This window comes from Leopardus geoffroyi, chromosome B1 (assembly GCF_018350155.1).
Source record: "Leopardus geoffroyi isolate Oge1 chromosome B1, O.geoffroyi_Oge1_pat1.0, whole genome shotgun sequence".
Lineage (NCBI taxonomy): Eukaryota > Metazoa > Chordata > Mammalia > Carnivora > Felidae > Leopardus > Leopardus geoffroyi.
The window spans coordinates 173,054,053-173,071,737 of record NC_059327.1 but is presented as its reverse complement, the minus strand read 5'-3'; the positions used below and the strand labels follow the sequence as shown (position 1 = coordinate 173,071,737).

The 17,685-nt window shown below is 38.5% G+C and overlaps 1 protein-coding gene across 4 annotated transcripts in view; it reads right to left on the bottom strand.

Moving 5' to 3' along the window:
• Positions 1–569: 569 nt before the first annotated feature.
• TMEM156 (transmembrane protein 156) overlaps positions 570–17,685 on the bottom strand; it is a 52,600-nt gene continuing 35,484 nt past the window's right edge. For 2 of the 4 annotated variants that reach the window (XM_045475014.1, XM_045475015.1), the window contains exons 6-8: positions 12,196–12,238; positions 4,013–4,115; positions 570–1,174 (exon numbers count right to left, since the gene is read on the bottom strand). In XM_045475014.1, the coding sequence (XP_045330970.1) occupies positions 1,115–1,174; positions 4,013–4,115; positions 12,196–12,238 (206 nt within the window). In that variant the 3' untranslated portion in view covers positions 570–1,114. The remainder of the gene's footprint in view (positions 1,175–4,012; positions 4,116–12,195; positions 12,239–17,685) is intronic. The other 2 variants (XM_045475016.1, XM_045475017.1) reach the window with 1 other exon arrangement.

Genomic DNA, 17,685 nt, shown 5'->3' with positions numbered 1-17,685 from the left:
ATGTTCAAGGAAACAATAATTTGGCCTATTAGAAATCATATAATATCTATCCCTCAAGGTGTGTGATATCCCTCAACTCCTGCTGAATAGTCCCAGACCTGATCTTGACCTAATAATCAAGTTTACAGGGACAATAAAAAGTGAGACTAGTAGAATTCCATTTTCCAAATCTTCAAAACCTAAATGCTATGATTAGAATCTCAGTTTGTGATCTAGAAAAAGAAAGGAGAGGAGAGGAGGGGAGAGGTGGGGAGGGGAGAAGAGGGGATGGGAGAGAGGGAGAGGATACCAAAAAACCCTCTGTATGCTGAATCATTCATTCCTGTTAATTTGCTTAATATTAAACCTGACCCTGCCATTAAAATCTAGAAATCTTCTCAGAAAAGCAATTTTAAACATATAATGATGCCAGGAGATTAAATTCCACCTGAATTCTGGAAAGGTATTTTTATATTTTTCAATGTTAAAAATTGTCTATATGTGCTCTTATTGTAATTAATAACTATAACTACTCTTGACATCAGTGATAGCTATAAATAATATGAACGCTGGAAGAATCAGAAGAAACATTTTGCTATTATGTTTCAATATTCAAGTTTCACTTAGTATTTCACTTAAAGTCATTTGACTTTGGTATCTTTGAATTTTTTAAAGCATCCTCAGTGCCAAAAGGAGACAAAATTTATAAATCCAAACAAATACATTAACAAACAACCCAGGCCCTCTTAAGTAATTTGCCAAATAGAAACAATCCCTCTGTATGGGAAAACCCATCAAATCAGAATCTGCAATGTGGGCTAATGAGAGAAAGGATTTTCATCCTTGACCTTGGTTTTTGGTTCCTTTCAATATCAAAATCTTGAGGCCACTGTAGTTGTATAATGATAGATAAACAAGGAGAGGAAGCATTCCATTGCTGTTTTTATGGGTGTCATCAGCTTGTTTTCCATGACTCATGATGGCTTCCTGAAAAAACTCTGGTTTCTTTGATCTCGTGGGCCAAATGAATGCTCTTGAGCCAGTTTTCATCAGCCAGTGACCATTCCTACTGTTCCCATTGTGCATTCTCAGCTGGACCCATATATTTACTAGTTAACTCATTCCTGAAATAAAATTATGAGTATTCTTCAAAAGGGTTTAGTCCAAATGGTCCGGAGGAATTCAGAGGGATATTCTGAAGATAAAGAGAAAAAAAGACCAATATTATTCATGCAAGAATGTTATTATCTGAAAAGAATTAGTGGAGAATAATTTTTAAACCATTTATTAAAACTGTGTCTTATAAGGACACCAAAAATCTTCTCAATATCACTGATTAAGAGCTCTTTCTAATCCTGTGGTAGACAATGGAGCCTCCATTATAAACCTAGGAAGACAGTGTGGCTAGTGGTAACAAACGTCTCAGCCTAGGACCCAGGAAACTAGGGTCTCCTCAAGCCTCTGTCACCACAGTATGTTTGGGTTATTGTCCTCTTCTATAAAATAAAGTGTAAGTGTTCACGCAAGTTTCTTTTAAAGAAACACAGAAGTTGGGACTTAATCATTCATTCAACAAATACTTATTGAACATGTATTATATACTAGGCAGCATTTCCGTTGAATGAGCTGTCTCTCCATTATGCTCCCTGAGTCCCCTATGAATGAATACCTGTATCATGTTATTGGCACTCAATCTGATTTCTCCACTGACTGCATGTTACTTTGCCAATGAGCAGCAGAATTCTTGGCATACAGTAGGTGCTCAAAAAGTATTTGGTGAATGAAAGGGGATCTCTTCATATGAAAGGTTGAACATCCCAGAACGAGGACCAGGATGACAGATATCAAGCATAATATTTTATTAAAGCAATCACATGATTACATTAAAGTCTGCCTACCAATTTCTAAGCCAACAGCAGACTCTGATTCCACTAAGACCCAAACACTAAGACCTGCTTCTCTCTAGTCCTGAACACAAATATATACTTGGCATTCAGTTTCCAGTTTGACATTTTGAGCCATTTACATCTATCCCTTCGGTTGCCTCTCTAGATCTGCACTCCACTTCTTTCCCACCCTACTGTTACCCTCGAGGCCAGTCTATATGAACTACTTCAATCCAGCTCCATTGTCCTCTAGCTCTGATTGGGTTTGACCAATGGTAAGTACTAGCACATCGGGGAAAGAGAGAACAGCCAAACTGAGATATTTATTCTGTCTTCAGGGCAATTGCAGGCTGTTGTGTCACTTGGCCAAAAGTCACAGTCCTTATCAGGCAGCCCTCCCCATATATTGTGTGTGTGTGTGTGTGTGTGTGTGTGTGTGTGTGTGTGTGTGTATGTCTGCGCCTGTGCCTATCTTTCTGGGTTCCTTGCCCCTTTAGTCTTAGGGATAGTAGCAGTGCCCTACTGTTAACTAGTTTTAGGGTGCTGCACTCTCTTTTTGGGTTTTCCCACATCTCGGCTTAATTAAACTCACCTCAAATGATTCAGTTTGAGTATACTATTGGTTTCCTGCTAGAATCTTGACTAATTACCCAAGTGTCATAAAGAATAAATGATCTAGTAATGCACACACACACACACACACACACACACACACACACACACATACATTGGACTATTACTCAACTATAAGGAGAATGAAATCTTGCCATTTGCAATGACATGGATGGACCTAGAGAGTAATAATTTGCTTATTATATTAAGCAAAGTAAGTCAGTAGAGAAAGACAAATGCCCTATGATTTCACTCATATGTGAAATTTAAGGAACAAAGCAAACAAACACAGGGGAAAAAGAAAAGAGAGGAAAACCAAGAAACAGACTCTTAACTATAGAGAACAAACATGGTTACCAGAGGGGAGGGGGAGGTGGGTTGGGGATGGTGAAATAAGCGATGGGGATTAAGGAGTGCATTTGTTATAATGAGCACAGGTGTTGTATGGAGGTGTTGAATCACTAAATTCTACACCTGAAACAAACAAACAAAGTCTAGATTATTTATTCTTATCACCACCAAGGACAATTAAAGGATACTAATAAATGCTAGTGTCTTTCCTCTTCCCTGTTATAATTTTTACATCCCCTACCACAGCTATCAATAGTGCCTTAACATAACAGCTACTTAATAAATATTTGTTGAATAAATGAAAAATAATTCTAAGAGGGGTGCCTGGGTGGCTCAGTCAGTTTAGCGTCAGACTCTTGATCTCAGCTCAGGTCTTGATCTCAGGGTCGTGAGTTCAAGTCCGCGTTGGATTCCATGCTGGATGTGGAGCCTACTTAAAAAATATACAGTGAAACCTTGGTTTGCGAGCATAATTCATTCCGGAAACATGTTTATAATGCAAAGCACTTGTATATCAAAGCAAATTTCAAGAACCATTGGCTCAGTAATCACATGATGTTCAGCATCATGTACTACTTGTATTACAAGACATCGCTCATTTATCAAGCGTTTATCAAGTTAAAATTTATTAGAAATGTTTGCTTGTCTTGAGGAACACTCACAGACAAGTTATTCACAATCCAAGGTTTTACTGTATATACATTCTGAAGGCACTTCTGACCATAGTTTGGGATTCAAGCACATGAAAATCAATGTACATTAGATTTATTACCAGATCCTATATTGAGGGAAGTTTTTAATTTCAGTAATTGAGGATCAGTGGGTAGCCTGGCTTTATAAATTTACATTCTCTCTTTTCTCATGTTCTGACTAAAGAACGATTGGCCTCCTGGAATTATGTATGATCCAACCTTAGGAAACAGCCAAGGGATGAGCTGACATCTCAGGGGCACATGTTGTTTAATAGACTAAGAGATTAGTTTATTGGTCCTTCCTAGACCTTGGAGAAAATAGTGATTTTATTTCATGCCATCTAATTCGTGTGAAGTACTTTTGCAAGTTCACCACCTTCTGTCTGCTACACCCAGATAGAAATGAAGTTTGAGGTAAACTGCATCTCCTTGGATCTTTCATGTTTATAACGAATAAAGACAAATCATCAGTAAAGCCCAGTCTTCACTCACCGTGTATACTGATCTTGCAGATGCATCGTGGAAGTAACTTCTAGTTCTGGTATTGGAGGAAGCGCTTTCTTGACCGGAGTCAAGGGCAGTCTCTGCTTGGTCCCTATTTTTTAAGAAGGAAAGCTGTTCTGGTCTGTATGCAGTCAATAGCAATGCAAAAACAGATACAACATTTTCCAATGTACTAAGAGAACCATGCCCTCCATCTAGCAAGGATATTGGTAGTTTCCATCACTTGCTAGATTTCCTGTCTACAACTGTGACACCTTTAACCCATTTCTCTCAACTCTGTTTCTTTCATTTCTCCTCCCCACCCCCACTTCCTGAGCACAAGACCTGCAGCATAGTTAAAGGGGGAGCAAAGTAGAGAAAAACATTCTTAGCGTTCAATGCCAAGTAGAAAGAAAAAAACTTTAGTTGGAAACTGACTACAAACATTTCCTTCTTTGCATTTTGTTAAAACAGGTCCCTAAGAAGAATATCAAGGACATCTCTGATTTCAGGGACAATTTTAGCAAGAAGCCAAGTTACAAATCAGATGAATTCTAATCTGTCCTCCTTTTCTAGGACTATGTGACATCAAGTCCTTCTAATATTATCTTCAGCTGACTTCAAGGTAGGAGGTGAAATTTCAGACCCATGGCATATGGTCTTTCTTTCATTCCACTGGGATCTGGGGTCTTGCTTTTCTGGTTTTTATATTGAAACTTGAGTTTTACATAATACATGTAGTTTTTGCTTCACAGATGTCTCTTCTTTTTATACAAAGCCCTGGACATGAATGGAAATGAGGTGACCTATAATTTAAAGAGAAGTTTGAGCAGCTGCTTCTTAAGAAGACAAATCAAAAAGGAAGATTTAAGTGTAATCAAGAATATGATGCTTATCAAAGGAAATTTTTTTTAATTTTTTAAAATTTCCATATGCATAGAAAAAAAAAAGAATATGATGCTTCTTATCCATGAAGATGATTAAACACTGGTATAGGTTACCGAAATAGAAATACTGTGAAACCATCTGTCAGAATTATACTCTTTTAATTAGAAAAAAATTTAATAAGACTTATTTTTGTATTTAATTTTCTGAATAAAGAATACAGTCACATGATTAAAATTTTATAAACTAAGGAGGAATATTAGGCAAAATGTCTTCCTCTTTACCCCATTTCCTACAAACAGCCACTTTTTACCACATCACATACATAATTCTTTCCCTTCTTTCCTTCCTCTGCCACAGGCAACCAAAGATTTTAGTTTTTTTTTGTAGATAGATAGATGATATAGATACATATACATAGATTTATATGTTCATATGTGTGTATATGTTATTTTTATCTTTATGTAAATGATAACATACTATACACATGTATGTATATGTAATGATCTATCTCAGAGATCTTTCCCCATAAATTCTTCCACATTCTTTTTTACAACTTTCTGGTATTCCATAGTATGGATGTATCATCAAAGCACCTTCCTGTCAGATTGTGTCTAATCTGGTATTGTAAACACACTAGCAATAAACATTGTATATATGTCATTTCTCTCCTATATTAGTAATCCATAGGAGAAATCCCTAGAAATAGAATTGCTGGCTCAAAGGGCTTGTACATTTGTAACTTTGATAGTCATTGCCAAATTACGTATCACAGCAGTTGTAGCACATTAGCCTCTTGGTTTACCTTAGTAAAGTATAAGAGTGCAGAGCGCCTACTGCCTCTGGCCCCAGAGGGTGATGTCAAACTTCTGGATTTTTACCAATCTGGTAGATTAAAATGGCATTTCAGTGTAGCTTAATTTTCATTTCCACCTGAACGTAAGCTCAACAGAGATCTTTGTTTGGTTCACTGCTGTGTCTCCTATACCCAGAAGGCCAACATTATTGGCACATAGTAGACATCAAAATAAAAAAATTAAAAAAAAAAAAGTCTTTTGAAAGAACTTATTCTAAATGAGGCCAAACAACTTTTCATACATTTAAGAGCCATTTGTAGTTCCTTTTCTATAAACAGTCCATTTTTATCCTTTACTCATTTGCCTACTTGTTTATGGTCTTTTCTCCATTAATTATTAGAACTTCCTTATTTACCAGGAAAAATTGCTTATCGTATGTGATGAACTGCAAATAACTTTTCCCTAACGGTTTTTACTGTGTTCATTCTTGTAGTCAAATTTATCAGTCTTTTAACTGAATTTTGTGCCATGGATCGAAAGCAGTACTTTGTGGTTATAAATGGATTCTACTGTTGTTTCTCCTATTACTTTTATGGTTTCATGTTTACTTAAAAATTATTGATGCTTTTGAAATTTACCCTAGCAGTAGTGTGAACTCTGGATTAAGCACATTTTTTTTTCTCTAGATGATTATTCAGTTGTCACAACACCCTTCATTCAGTAGTCCTTCTCTTTCCTACTGATTAGATGTGCCCCTTTTATCATTTACTCAAGTCCTAAACTTTCTAACTTGTCATTAGATATTTTTCTCTACTTATGTACCAGTACCGTGGTGAAACAGATACTTCTCTTCTTTCTTATTCCATGTCAATTTTTTCTTGGCTGTTACTGACAGCCTATTTTCCATCAGGATATTAAAATGACCTTGTTTATGATTTAGGAAAAATTGGCATCTTTATATATTCATCTTCCAATTCAAGAATATAATAGACCATTTGTTGTTGTTCAAGTCATTTTTATGTCTCTCAGGAGCATTTTTCTGAAGTTTACTTTAGAAAGATCTTATATGTTTCTTTATATTAATTTTACTCCTATTTTATCTTTTTATGGCTGTTTCAAATGCAGTATATCTTCTAACTGGTTGTATTTACATATATGAATGCCATCAATTTTTTTGTATTAATTTTGTACCCTTTCCCTATTGAATTTTATTTTTAAAGAATGTTTTTAAGAGAAATCTGTTAAATTTTCCAGGTACACAAAGTGATCATTTTACCTTTCCAATTTGTTAACCAGGTATTTCTGTCTCTTACCTAATTGTGTTGGCCAGTATTTTGAGGATGGTGGTAGATAAAGTGAAAATCTTGGACATTCTTGAAAATTTCTGACTTTAGCTAGGCATGCTTTTAGTCTTCTCCTAGTAAATATGATTCTGGGTTTTTGAGACAGATATATTTTATCATGTTAAGGAAGTACTTATTTATTTTATTTTGAGGAGTTTTATGAAGGATGGGCATTATTGTGTGTCAAATGCATTTTTCAGGATGTATGGAGATAACCAAACAAATTTTATGAGTGACATTAATAGATATCTCCTAATGGCGAACTGTTCCTGTATTCTTGGAATAAGCTCCTCTTTATCATAGTAGAAGTGTTTATGTATGTATATATACATATTTTTTTTAAACTGAGCTACTGGATTATTTTTTTAATATTTGTTTAGAATTTTTGCACAGAAATGAGAAAGAATGAAATATGGCCTTTTGTAGCAACGTGGATGGAACTGGAGAGTGTTATGCTAAGTGAAATAAGTCATACAGAGAAAGACAGATACCATATGTTTTCATTCTTATGTGGATCCTGAGAAATTCAAAAGAAAACCATGGGGGAGGGGAAGGGGGAAAAAAAGTTAGAGAGGGAGGGAGGCAAACCATAAGAGACTCTTAAAAACTGATAATAAACTGGGGGTGGATGGGGGGTGGGAGGGAGGGGAAGTGGGTGATGGGCATTGAGGAGGGCACCTGTTGGGATGAGCACTGGGTGTTGTATGGAAACCAATTTGACAATAAATTTCATATTAAAAAAAAAAAGAATTTTTGCACAGAAATACATAAGTAAGATTGCCCACTGATTTCATTTTAGACACAATCTTTCTTAGTTTTAAATATTACTAATGTTGGGATGCCTTAATGGCTCAGTTGGTTAAGTGTCCCACTCTTGATTTCGGCTCAGGTCATGATCTCATGGTTCATGAGTTCAAGCCCCGTGGCAAGCCCCACAGTTCAGAGCCTGCTTGGGCCTCTCTTTCATTCTTTCTCTGCCCCTCCCATGTGTGCTCTCTCCCTCTCTCAAAATAAATAAACTTAAAAAAATAAAAAATAAAAAACATTTTAAAATAATAATAATGATAATAAATATTACTATGTTTATTTAAAAATAGAATTAGGAAGCATCCTTCTTTTCTATGGTCAATAACAGTTTATTTTATTTTATTTTTTTTTTTAAAGTGTTTTTTTTTTTTTCAACGTTTATTTATTTTTGGGACAGAGAGAGACAGAGCATGAACGGGGGAGGGACAGAGAGAGAGGGAGACACAGAATCGGAAACAGGCTCCAGGCTCTGAGCCATCAGCCCAGAGCCCGACGCGGGGCTCGAACTCACGGACCGCGAGATCGTGACCTGGCTGAAGTCGGACGCTTAACCGACTGCGCCACCCAGGCGCCCCTGGTCAATAACAGTTTAAATACCATTGGAAATATCTATTTTTTTAGAGATCAGTAAAAAATTCCCCTGTGAACTGCTCCTTCTGTTACTTTCTCAGGGATAACTGACAAATTTTCTATTTATTCTATGATAATTGTTTTGTTTAGATTTTCTATTTCTTCTGGTATCAGGTTTTGTAAATTTTTCTAGAAAATTATTGATCTTAATTAGAGACATTAAAAAGTAGTAACTACTCTTTAAGGAACAGGAATTGATGCCTTTTTGAAGCCATTTCAACAGATGTTAACGACCCTTCCATTCCTGTGGCAATGCTAAAATAACTGCCAAAGTTAGAATTCCTCCTTTAAAAAAAAAAAAAAATATATATATATACGCATATATATATACATATATATACATATATATATGTGTGTGTGTGTGTGTGTGTGTGTGTGTATATATTATTTGAGAGATAGAGGGCATGTGAGCAGGGGAGAGGGGCAGAGGGAGAGAGAGATAGAATCTTAACCAGGCTCCACACTCAGTGCAGAGCCCAACGAGGGGCTCACTCAATCCCATGACCTGGGTTCATACCTGAAATCAAGAGCTGAATGTTCAACCAACTGAGCCACCCAGGTGTCCCTAGAATTCCTTCTTATAGAGTATTTAACCTTCTAAAAGGTAAGTGACAAGGCTTTCCTGACTGGTTAGGACAAAAGTGAGAAAATGAGACCAGTCTTTACCTAGACAGACACAAAACTCTCATTTCCTTGCTCTCTTCCTCAAAGGGCCATTGCACTTGACCCTGTTAGCATCCTTTATTTTTACCTTATTATCAGTAAGAACAACCACATCTATGGGGCTAGTTCTATCATCCCCATTTGTCTCACACTGAATCTGTGATTTTTGTCTTTCTAAATATGTGCTTCTCAGAGGTGGGTGTGGTAGGCAGAACTCTAAGATAGTCCCTGAGATTCCCACCCCCTGGGGTAATGCCCCATTTAATCCCCTTCCCTTGAGTGTGGGCGGGACCATGAATGGGATGTAGGTTACATTATATGGCAAAGATGAAATTTCTGCAGGTGTATTTAACATTCCAAATCAGTTGATTTTGAGTTATTCAAAAGGGAGACTATTCTGGGTGAGGCTGACCTAATGAGGTAAAAGCCCTTACAAAAGAGATGGGGCCTTCCCTGAGGTCAGAGAGGATCTCTTGTGAGGCTTAAAGAAGAAAACCACCATGCTGAACTATGGAAAGGGTCAGGTAGCAGAAGACTGCAGGTGGCCTCTAGGTCCTGAAGCAGCTTCTGGTAAACAGCCAGTAAGAAGCCAGAGCCATTAGTAAACAACCTCAAAGCAAAGCAAAGCAAAACAAAACAAAACAAAACAAAACAAAACTCAAAAAATGACTTTTGCCAACAACTTAAATGAGCTTAGAAGTAGAGACTCCAGATGACAATACAGGCCAGTTTTCATCTTGATTTTAGCCTTGAGACCCTGAGATCCAGCAAAGCTGTGCCCACATTTCTGACCCACAGAAAATGAAATAATAAAGGTGTGTTGTTTTAAGCCACTGAATTTGTGGTAATTTGTCACACAACAAGAGAAAATTAGTAAAATGATCAACAGAGCGTTGGCCTGAAAATCACCAGAACCTGGATTTAAAATGAAGGTTCTAGGGACACCTCAGTGGCTCAGTTGGTTGAGCGTCCAGCTTCGGCTCAGGTCATGATCTCACGGTTTGTGAGTTTGAGACCCGCGTCGGACTCTGTGCTGACAACTTGGAGCCTGCTTCAGATTTTGTGTCTCCCTCTCTCTCTGCCCATCCCCCACTTGTGCTGTGTGTCTCTCTCTCTCTCAAAAATAAATAAAATGTAAATAGATAAAATAAAATAAAATAAAATAAAATAAAATAAAATGAAGGTTCTAGAGGCACCTGGGTGGCTCAGTTGGTTGAGCATCTGACTCTTGGTTTCAGCTCAGGTCAGGTCATGAGTTTGAGCCCCACATCTAAATAAATAAATAAACTTAAAAAAAAAGTTTTTTAAAAAATAAAATGCAGTTAATAGAACTCTGTCCCAAATCTACTGAATTACAATCTTCCTTCAAAATGGTCCAGGAGCCCGAAATTTTACAGACATCCAAGTTAATTCTGATGCACATTAAGACTTCAGAATGAACTTGCCATGCAGATAATTGCTTAGACAATCTTTGACAAAGCATCTGATACTATTCAGAAGTTGAGATTTGGAAACGGTTCTTTTTAAAATTAAAATATCAAAAGAACCTATTCATGAAATTAACTAATTACCAAAGAAAATTAACAGAGCTCTTTTGGTTAGAAAGCCAAACTATTCATCATTTGCTCATTCATTTGGTTTGCTGATGTTGTATAATATGGTGTAACTGTAATTTACTACAGAATGCTATTATCTGTCAAAATGATAGCGAGTTGCAAATAACTCTCTAGTGGTACATTATATTCTGTTTCTCCTAGTACCCAAGGACATGTAACTTATATGCTAATAGGAAAACTTCTGAAAAATTGATAAAAAGGCAAAAAGGTAGAATATATGTCATTTTGATGCCTTCTTCAGAATAGCTAAGATGGGTGGGATATTTTTCTAGTTCTACACTGGGAAATAGAGTTTCTTTCAAACAAAATTAATTCACTAACACTAGTTAAGGCAGCAGAAGCAGTCAGGAATATCTTAAAACTTCACAGAAGTCTATTCATGAATTTGTCAAAGGTCTGAACCAAACATTTCTTTGACTTTTTTCAGGAACCTCAGAATGGGTTTTGGCCTTCCTGAATCTAGTGAACAAAATGGATTTCTAGTGGTAGAAACTTTGATTAAAAATAAAACTCCATGCCTTGTGTTCTTGAATAAACCCTCGTCACACTGGCCATGACAATGTCCACATTGTCTCTGATATTTTTCTTTTTCTTCTTCTTCTTTTTTTTTTTAGATTTCTATCACATTTCAGAAGTGCTTTACATCTATGACATCTGGTTTGTAACTTCAATTCATCCTTCCAAAGTAATATTTGATTCCCACTGAGTAACAGAAACTTGCAAGGTGTTTTCTTCCCTTTGTTCCTGATGATTTTCATGTCAAAGACAAGGTACTTCTCCCACAGCAAAGGTACCTCTAAAACTTCCTCATCCTAGCCACGATCTCTTCACTGCTTAGAGAATTTGTCCCATCAATTTTTTATATTCATATTTCCAAAGCTACTGGTTCAGCTATCCTTGGTTATGAAATTGGAAAGACAAAATAGCTAAAACCAAAACAAAACGAGGAATAGTAAACAGGACTAGGTATCCGTACCATATATGATTCTGTGACCTCTATTTCCCCGATAGTAAATTTATCCAATTTAGTTGTAATTGCTTACTTGTCTGTCTCCTTGTGTGCAAAGACTGTATTTAATGCAGTTATATTCCCCAGAACCAACCTTGCAGTATGACACATAATAGGTAAAAATATGTGTCGAATGACTGAAAGAATGTCATCTAACTTCTTTGTGCCTCATTTTTCTTAATGAAAGTGCATGGGTACGAGCTGTACAAGAAGTCAATTCTGGGGTGCCTCCTAGGAAGTTGGAGATAAGGAAAATAAGATTGTCCTCTGAGAGTTAGCCTATAAAATCAACTCATAACCACAACAGAAGCATTATCTTCAGAAATCATTCCCAGGTCAAAGCCTATTAAATGTTAAAAGTGCTGAGCCATCAACCTATCCCTAAAATGGGGAAGAAGGCCTTTCAAGCTGTGTTGGCAAAGGAATCTGCTTTAAGACCTACCAAGCAAGCCTTGGCCGTGATTTGACTCCCAGCATGGTTTTGTCTGAGGAGAGGGCACACGTGTTAGCTGTCCGAAGTGTTTGGGTCCGTATTTTCTCTCGGTTGTAATACTCATTGTGAATCAATACGTTGGCCTTCTTATAAACCTGTTTTGTGAGCTGGATTACATAATGGATCTTTTTTTTTTTTAATTTTTTTTCAACGTTTATTTATTTTTTTGGGGACAGAGAGAGACAGAGCATGAACGGGGGAGGGGCAGAGAGAGAGGGAGACACAGAATCGGAAACAGGCTCCAGGCTCTGAGCCATCAGCCCAGAGCCCGACGCGGGGCTCGAACTCACAGACCGCGAGATCGTGACCTGGCTGAAGTCGGAAGCTTAACCGACTGCGCCACCCAGGCGCCCCCATAATGGATCTTTTTTGGTGAGCCACCACTGCAGGAGGCTGAGCCTTCAGGCCTGAAGAAAGGCTCTGGACCAGGTAAAGTCACCAACGTGAGGCACCTGGGTTGCCTTGTGGGTGGAGCAGGCATGCAGCCTCAGCTGGCAGTGGATACTCACACCTGAACTTCCTCGTGACTTCATCAAAGCCAGTGTGGTTGACGCTAAAAGGAAGAAACTCAAGGTAAGGGTAAAGGAGGTAATAACGGTGTATTCTGATGTACTTTGAAAAATAGAAAGCACTACCAAGTGCAAAGCAGAATATTTTTACAAGCCCACTTGAGAGGGCTTGGAATTTAATAGGACCACATTTTGCTCAGCAGGGATGGGCTACGGATGGCTAATCCTGGAAATGGTGACCTCGGGGCTTTCTTCCCCTCCTTGTACTTTGGGAGATTCGGCCATGACTCCGTGGAGACAATGGCAATAATGTCTAAACTGTTATCCACAAAATACTTGCTTTCCTTATAGGAGCTTCTCCAGAAATGAAGGAATGCAAGTTAATCTTCACAGATCACTGTAGTCAAGATGGATGCGGAAGTTCTCCGATGGTTTGGTGATTCTTATTCAGTTCTCTAATCTGGCTCTGAGAAAACCTTCCAGTCTTATTTCTTCTTATTGCCCTAGGAATGCAGAACTTCAGCACCGCTATGCACCCTTCTGACCTTTTCATCACATAAAAACATTGGCACTTTTGCGCAAGCCCAAGATAGCTAGTTGCTTTTTAGGGCTAATAGAACCAATTATGGTAGCTTAAAATAGATTTCCATTATTCAAGGAGCCAACTCTCTACTGTGTTCAAATCTCCATCTGTTATTGTTAACAGTGATCCTAAAACCACTCAGCTGTTCCAAATCTGGCCAGTGTGAAAATCAAATGAGGACGGGGAAAATACATGACTGCAAAATTACCTAGAATTAACAACTAAAGAGAACAGACAGCTGCCAGTACTCTGAGCCATTGTCTCACTTGCCAGTTTGTTCACACTCCAAGGAATGAAACTGATGAAGTGTTTAAAAGTTATAATTTAGGGGGAAAAAGGTTTTGAAAGGTCTTTGTAAGACAGCTGCAGCCATTCTTTCAACATAGCCAATGTAGAGTTGTATTTATTTAACAAATATGTATTGGGTACCTACAGTGTAAGCTGGGGATGCTGTGATGAATATTATCAGGTCGAGTCCCTGACCTCAGGGAGCTAACTGGCTCATGGGAGCCACATCAATCAAACAATAACACAAATATATAAAATAACAATAGTGATCATTGCCACAAAGCGAGATTTGTGGCGTTACGAGGATGTGTGATATAGGGAATTGCCCTGGTCTACAAGGTCCAATACGACTTCCTTGGGGAAGTGTTAGCTGAGCCAAGATGGGAAGGGCCAGTGGGAGGAGGTGAGGTCTGCAGGGAGTGGCTAGTTCAGGCAGGGAAAGTTTGTGCAAAGATGGAGATGTTTATCTGCATGTGTTTTATCTTCAGTTCTTCCAGGCCTAGCACAAAAGGCTATCACATAAAGGCATTCAGTGGATGAATAGATAAATCATCCTATTCTGCCTATAGATTCCTCACACTTAAGAAATTCTTCCCGCATGTAGAGTCATCTTCTGCATTCGATCTATTCTGTAACCCACCAGATGGCTGCAACCTTTACTGTTTTATGAACCCAAACCCGTAGTTGAGGAGTCGTAAATGCTACAGTTAAGCAAGTAAAAATTAAATTTCCATGTTACTTTGCTTGGTTGTTGGACATCTGGCACGAGTAATTTATCTTCTTTTCTGCTGGAAATCGAAAGCTGCTTAGTCTTTATTATGCTGGCCATAAACATGTTGCAAATTGTAATTTTACATTGCCATTCGTTTTATTTGGGGGTAATACAAATTACTGGGTCATCCACTTACTTTTGGCATTTAGTAATTCTCTTTCACAGTAAAATTCCATTTTCTTTCCTTCATGGTCCCTAAGAACCCACTCACATTAACTGCAAAAAACATATCACTAACGCTGAAATGTTACTTTGAGGGAGACTCACACTGTCACACACAAGCTCTTACAACCTTATACAGGGTAGAGAAAATGTTTCATCTCGGTCTCCAGTGTTAAATATAAAAACGCAAGGAGAGTTGTGATCTGTGGCTTGACCCAGCAGGAGTCAACTCCTCAGTTCACCATAGTCAGTAAGTGGTGAGCCAGAAAGGCCGCTGGACAAAATTGAGTTTGAACCCTCACTCTGCTAGGAACTGCCTGTAAGTCAGTTACATAAACTCTCTTAATTTCAGTTTTTCTCATCAGGAAAAAAAGCGACATTGTTGTGAAATGAAATACAATGATGTCTGTGAAAGTTGCCTGATAAATGTTTATAGTTGAATCGGGTTTCCCTTCTCCTAAGGCACCGAGGGGTAGAATTTCCTTAACTGTGCTGTCAGCTCTGTGACAGCAGAGACTGCTGGTCTGTGCCCCTCTCCCATCAATGCTTAGCATAACACATGCCCCTTAGTCGGTATTCAGTAGATTTGGGTTGAATATTTGAAGGTGAAGAATTTCAAGTTTTAAAGATTCCTCCATATTCTTTTTTTTTTTTTTTAATGTTTATTTATTTATTTGGCAGGGGGAGAGAATCCCAAGCAGGCTCTGTACTGTCAGCTCAGCATCAGACACGGGGCTCAATCCCACGAACCATGAGATCATGACCTGAGCCGGATTGGACCCTCAACTGACTGAGCCACCCAGGTACCCCAAGATTTCACCATTTTCGATGGCCACAGAGGGGGAGATGACATAGGCCACCTCACTGGCCTATGCAGCAGGAGTGAGTAGAAGCTCCAGTCCTAGAAACCTGGTGTCATAGATATTTAGTTATCAGCTATCCAACATGTGGACATCTCAGGGGTGCTCTCAAAGACGCAGGAGGCCAGAGGGCAGATATTGCTGCTCCCTGGCTCCAGGGTACCAATCTGTGGCTTGCACTCATTCAACCAGATAACCCTCCTTGGGGCTTTGATACAAAGCTGAAATGGTCAACGGGTAGCTCTGGAAGCTCGGAGGGAGTGTTCAGTGGTAGTGATCCGATCAGAGACACGCTCACCAGGCCACTCCCACTGTGACTTTGGCTGTATTTTTGGCTGCCTGGCCTCCCTTAACTCTTGTCTATTTTGCAGCCTCTGAGTGCCTAACACGTCTGTTGTTTCTAGGGGTTACCTACTGGTTTTCCAATATGTTTCCTTTCTGGCAACCCAGCCAAGTTGATTGCTATTGTTTGCCTCTGATGATTCAGGTCCTAGGCCACTGCTCCTGCCCCTGACTTTGGTCTCCCGACAGTGATCAACCCTTTACACACTGTTTTAGGGATACATTTCAAAGTTGCTTTTGCATAGTTCTCAAAATTTCTTCTTCAAGAAGGTCAATGTATTTCATTATTCCTTGATACCCTTAGCAATGCTGCAGAATGAGTTATATGTTCTTTAATGAAGTAGAATTATGTGCCCTCTGATCACTCTCACTTTGTCTTCACCTTTCCTAAACCCCAAGATTCATTTCTTGCTCATCTGCTCTTTCTACTTCATACTCATTTCCCCTCAGGGTTTCTGTGATTTAATAAGCTTTTATTGTGCACAAACTACGTGCCAGATATTATGTCAGGGACAAGGATCCGAAGCTGAATAAGAGAGTCATCACCTGTGTCAAGATAACAATCCACTGAATAACATGGAAAGTAGATTGATGTCAAGACAGGCAACCTAAGCCATCCCGTTTCTCAAAGCCAGGAAGAAAATATTAGAGACACATAAAAGCTTAGGATTTGATTCTGCGTGCCATCGCTTTCTACAGCAATGAGATATGCTTACTCTCCCAGTGTTTGCTCCAGAGCGGGTCGGGCACTGTGCAATGCCAGGGGCTGGGTACTCTCTCTGTTTCTCTCTCATCCTTTTGAGGGTGTGAGCCTATCTATCTCTGTGTGTACATGTGTAACAACGCTTACTTTGTACTACGTGAACAACTGGAGAGGCATTCACGACGGCAAGCCGCTCTGCCAAATGTGACTGTAGTCTCTGCTCCCTTTGAATAATCTGGTTTTTTTTTTTTTTTTTTTTTTTTTTTTTACTCATGTTACTGCTTCTCCAGAGAACCATGCTGGCACATTTTTTTCTTGCATTCTCACTGCTGCCTATAATCCATCATTACAAAGAGAGGCCTTAAAAACGGCACTCAAGGGAGACATTATTTCCTTTCCATTTCTCTCTCAGAAAGAGCAACTTATAATAGGAGAGGAAAAATTGCATTTAGGCTAAAGGATTATAAATAACAAGAAAGAATCTGCTTCTCCTCCCCCCTCCCCCAACAGCCCTTAAGATGCTAAGCCTCAAAAGGACTCTTGATTTTTTTTTTTTTTTTTAAAAAGGCCTTCACCCCCTGGCTCGCTCTAAACATTAATATTATATACCTGGTCATAAAGCTAGAGGATTTTTAATGAGAGCTATTAAAGGGAACGGATGCCTGAGACAGTTTCCTCTGGTGAATGAAAATCAAAGGCTCATAAATACAACTTGTGAGGTTAGTCTTGTGGTTAGCTAGTACTTTAAATTTGTGATTCCCCTGATTATATGAGTTGGCAGGGGGACTACTGACTTTTTCTCAGACAAAACTGCACGGCTCAAAATTATGACTTGAAAAGAGTGAGAACCAGGATTCCTAAGGCCCCTGACAAGCTCCGCAGAACTGGGTTAAAACATTCCTGGTATATGAACGTCAGGCCTGGGAACCGCCTAAGAGGAAGAACAGGGGAAATACCATTTCCTCCCTATAAAAATGAATTTTGGCATCTGAAACAACCTTATGATTTTAATTTCATTAATCCAACAAAATTGTCACTGACCACACAAACCACACTGACCCACATTTGGTTAGTATCAAATGATCACTAAGCTAACTGCTTATTATTAGCCATAGGTTAGTATTTTACTGCTCACACCGAGAAAAGAAAGTCTGCATTTTTTTTTTTAATTGAGTTCTTTGGATGCATTCATTCCAAGTTTCCCTCAAGCTAGGGGTCCA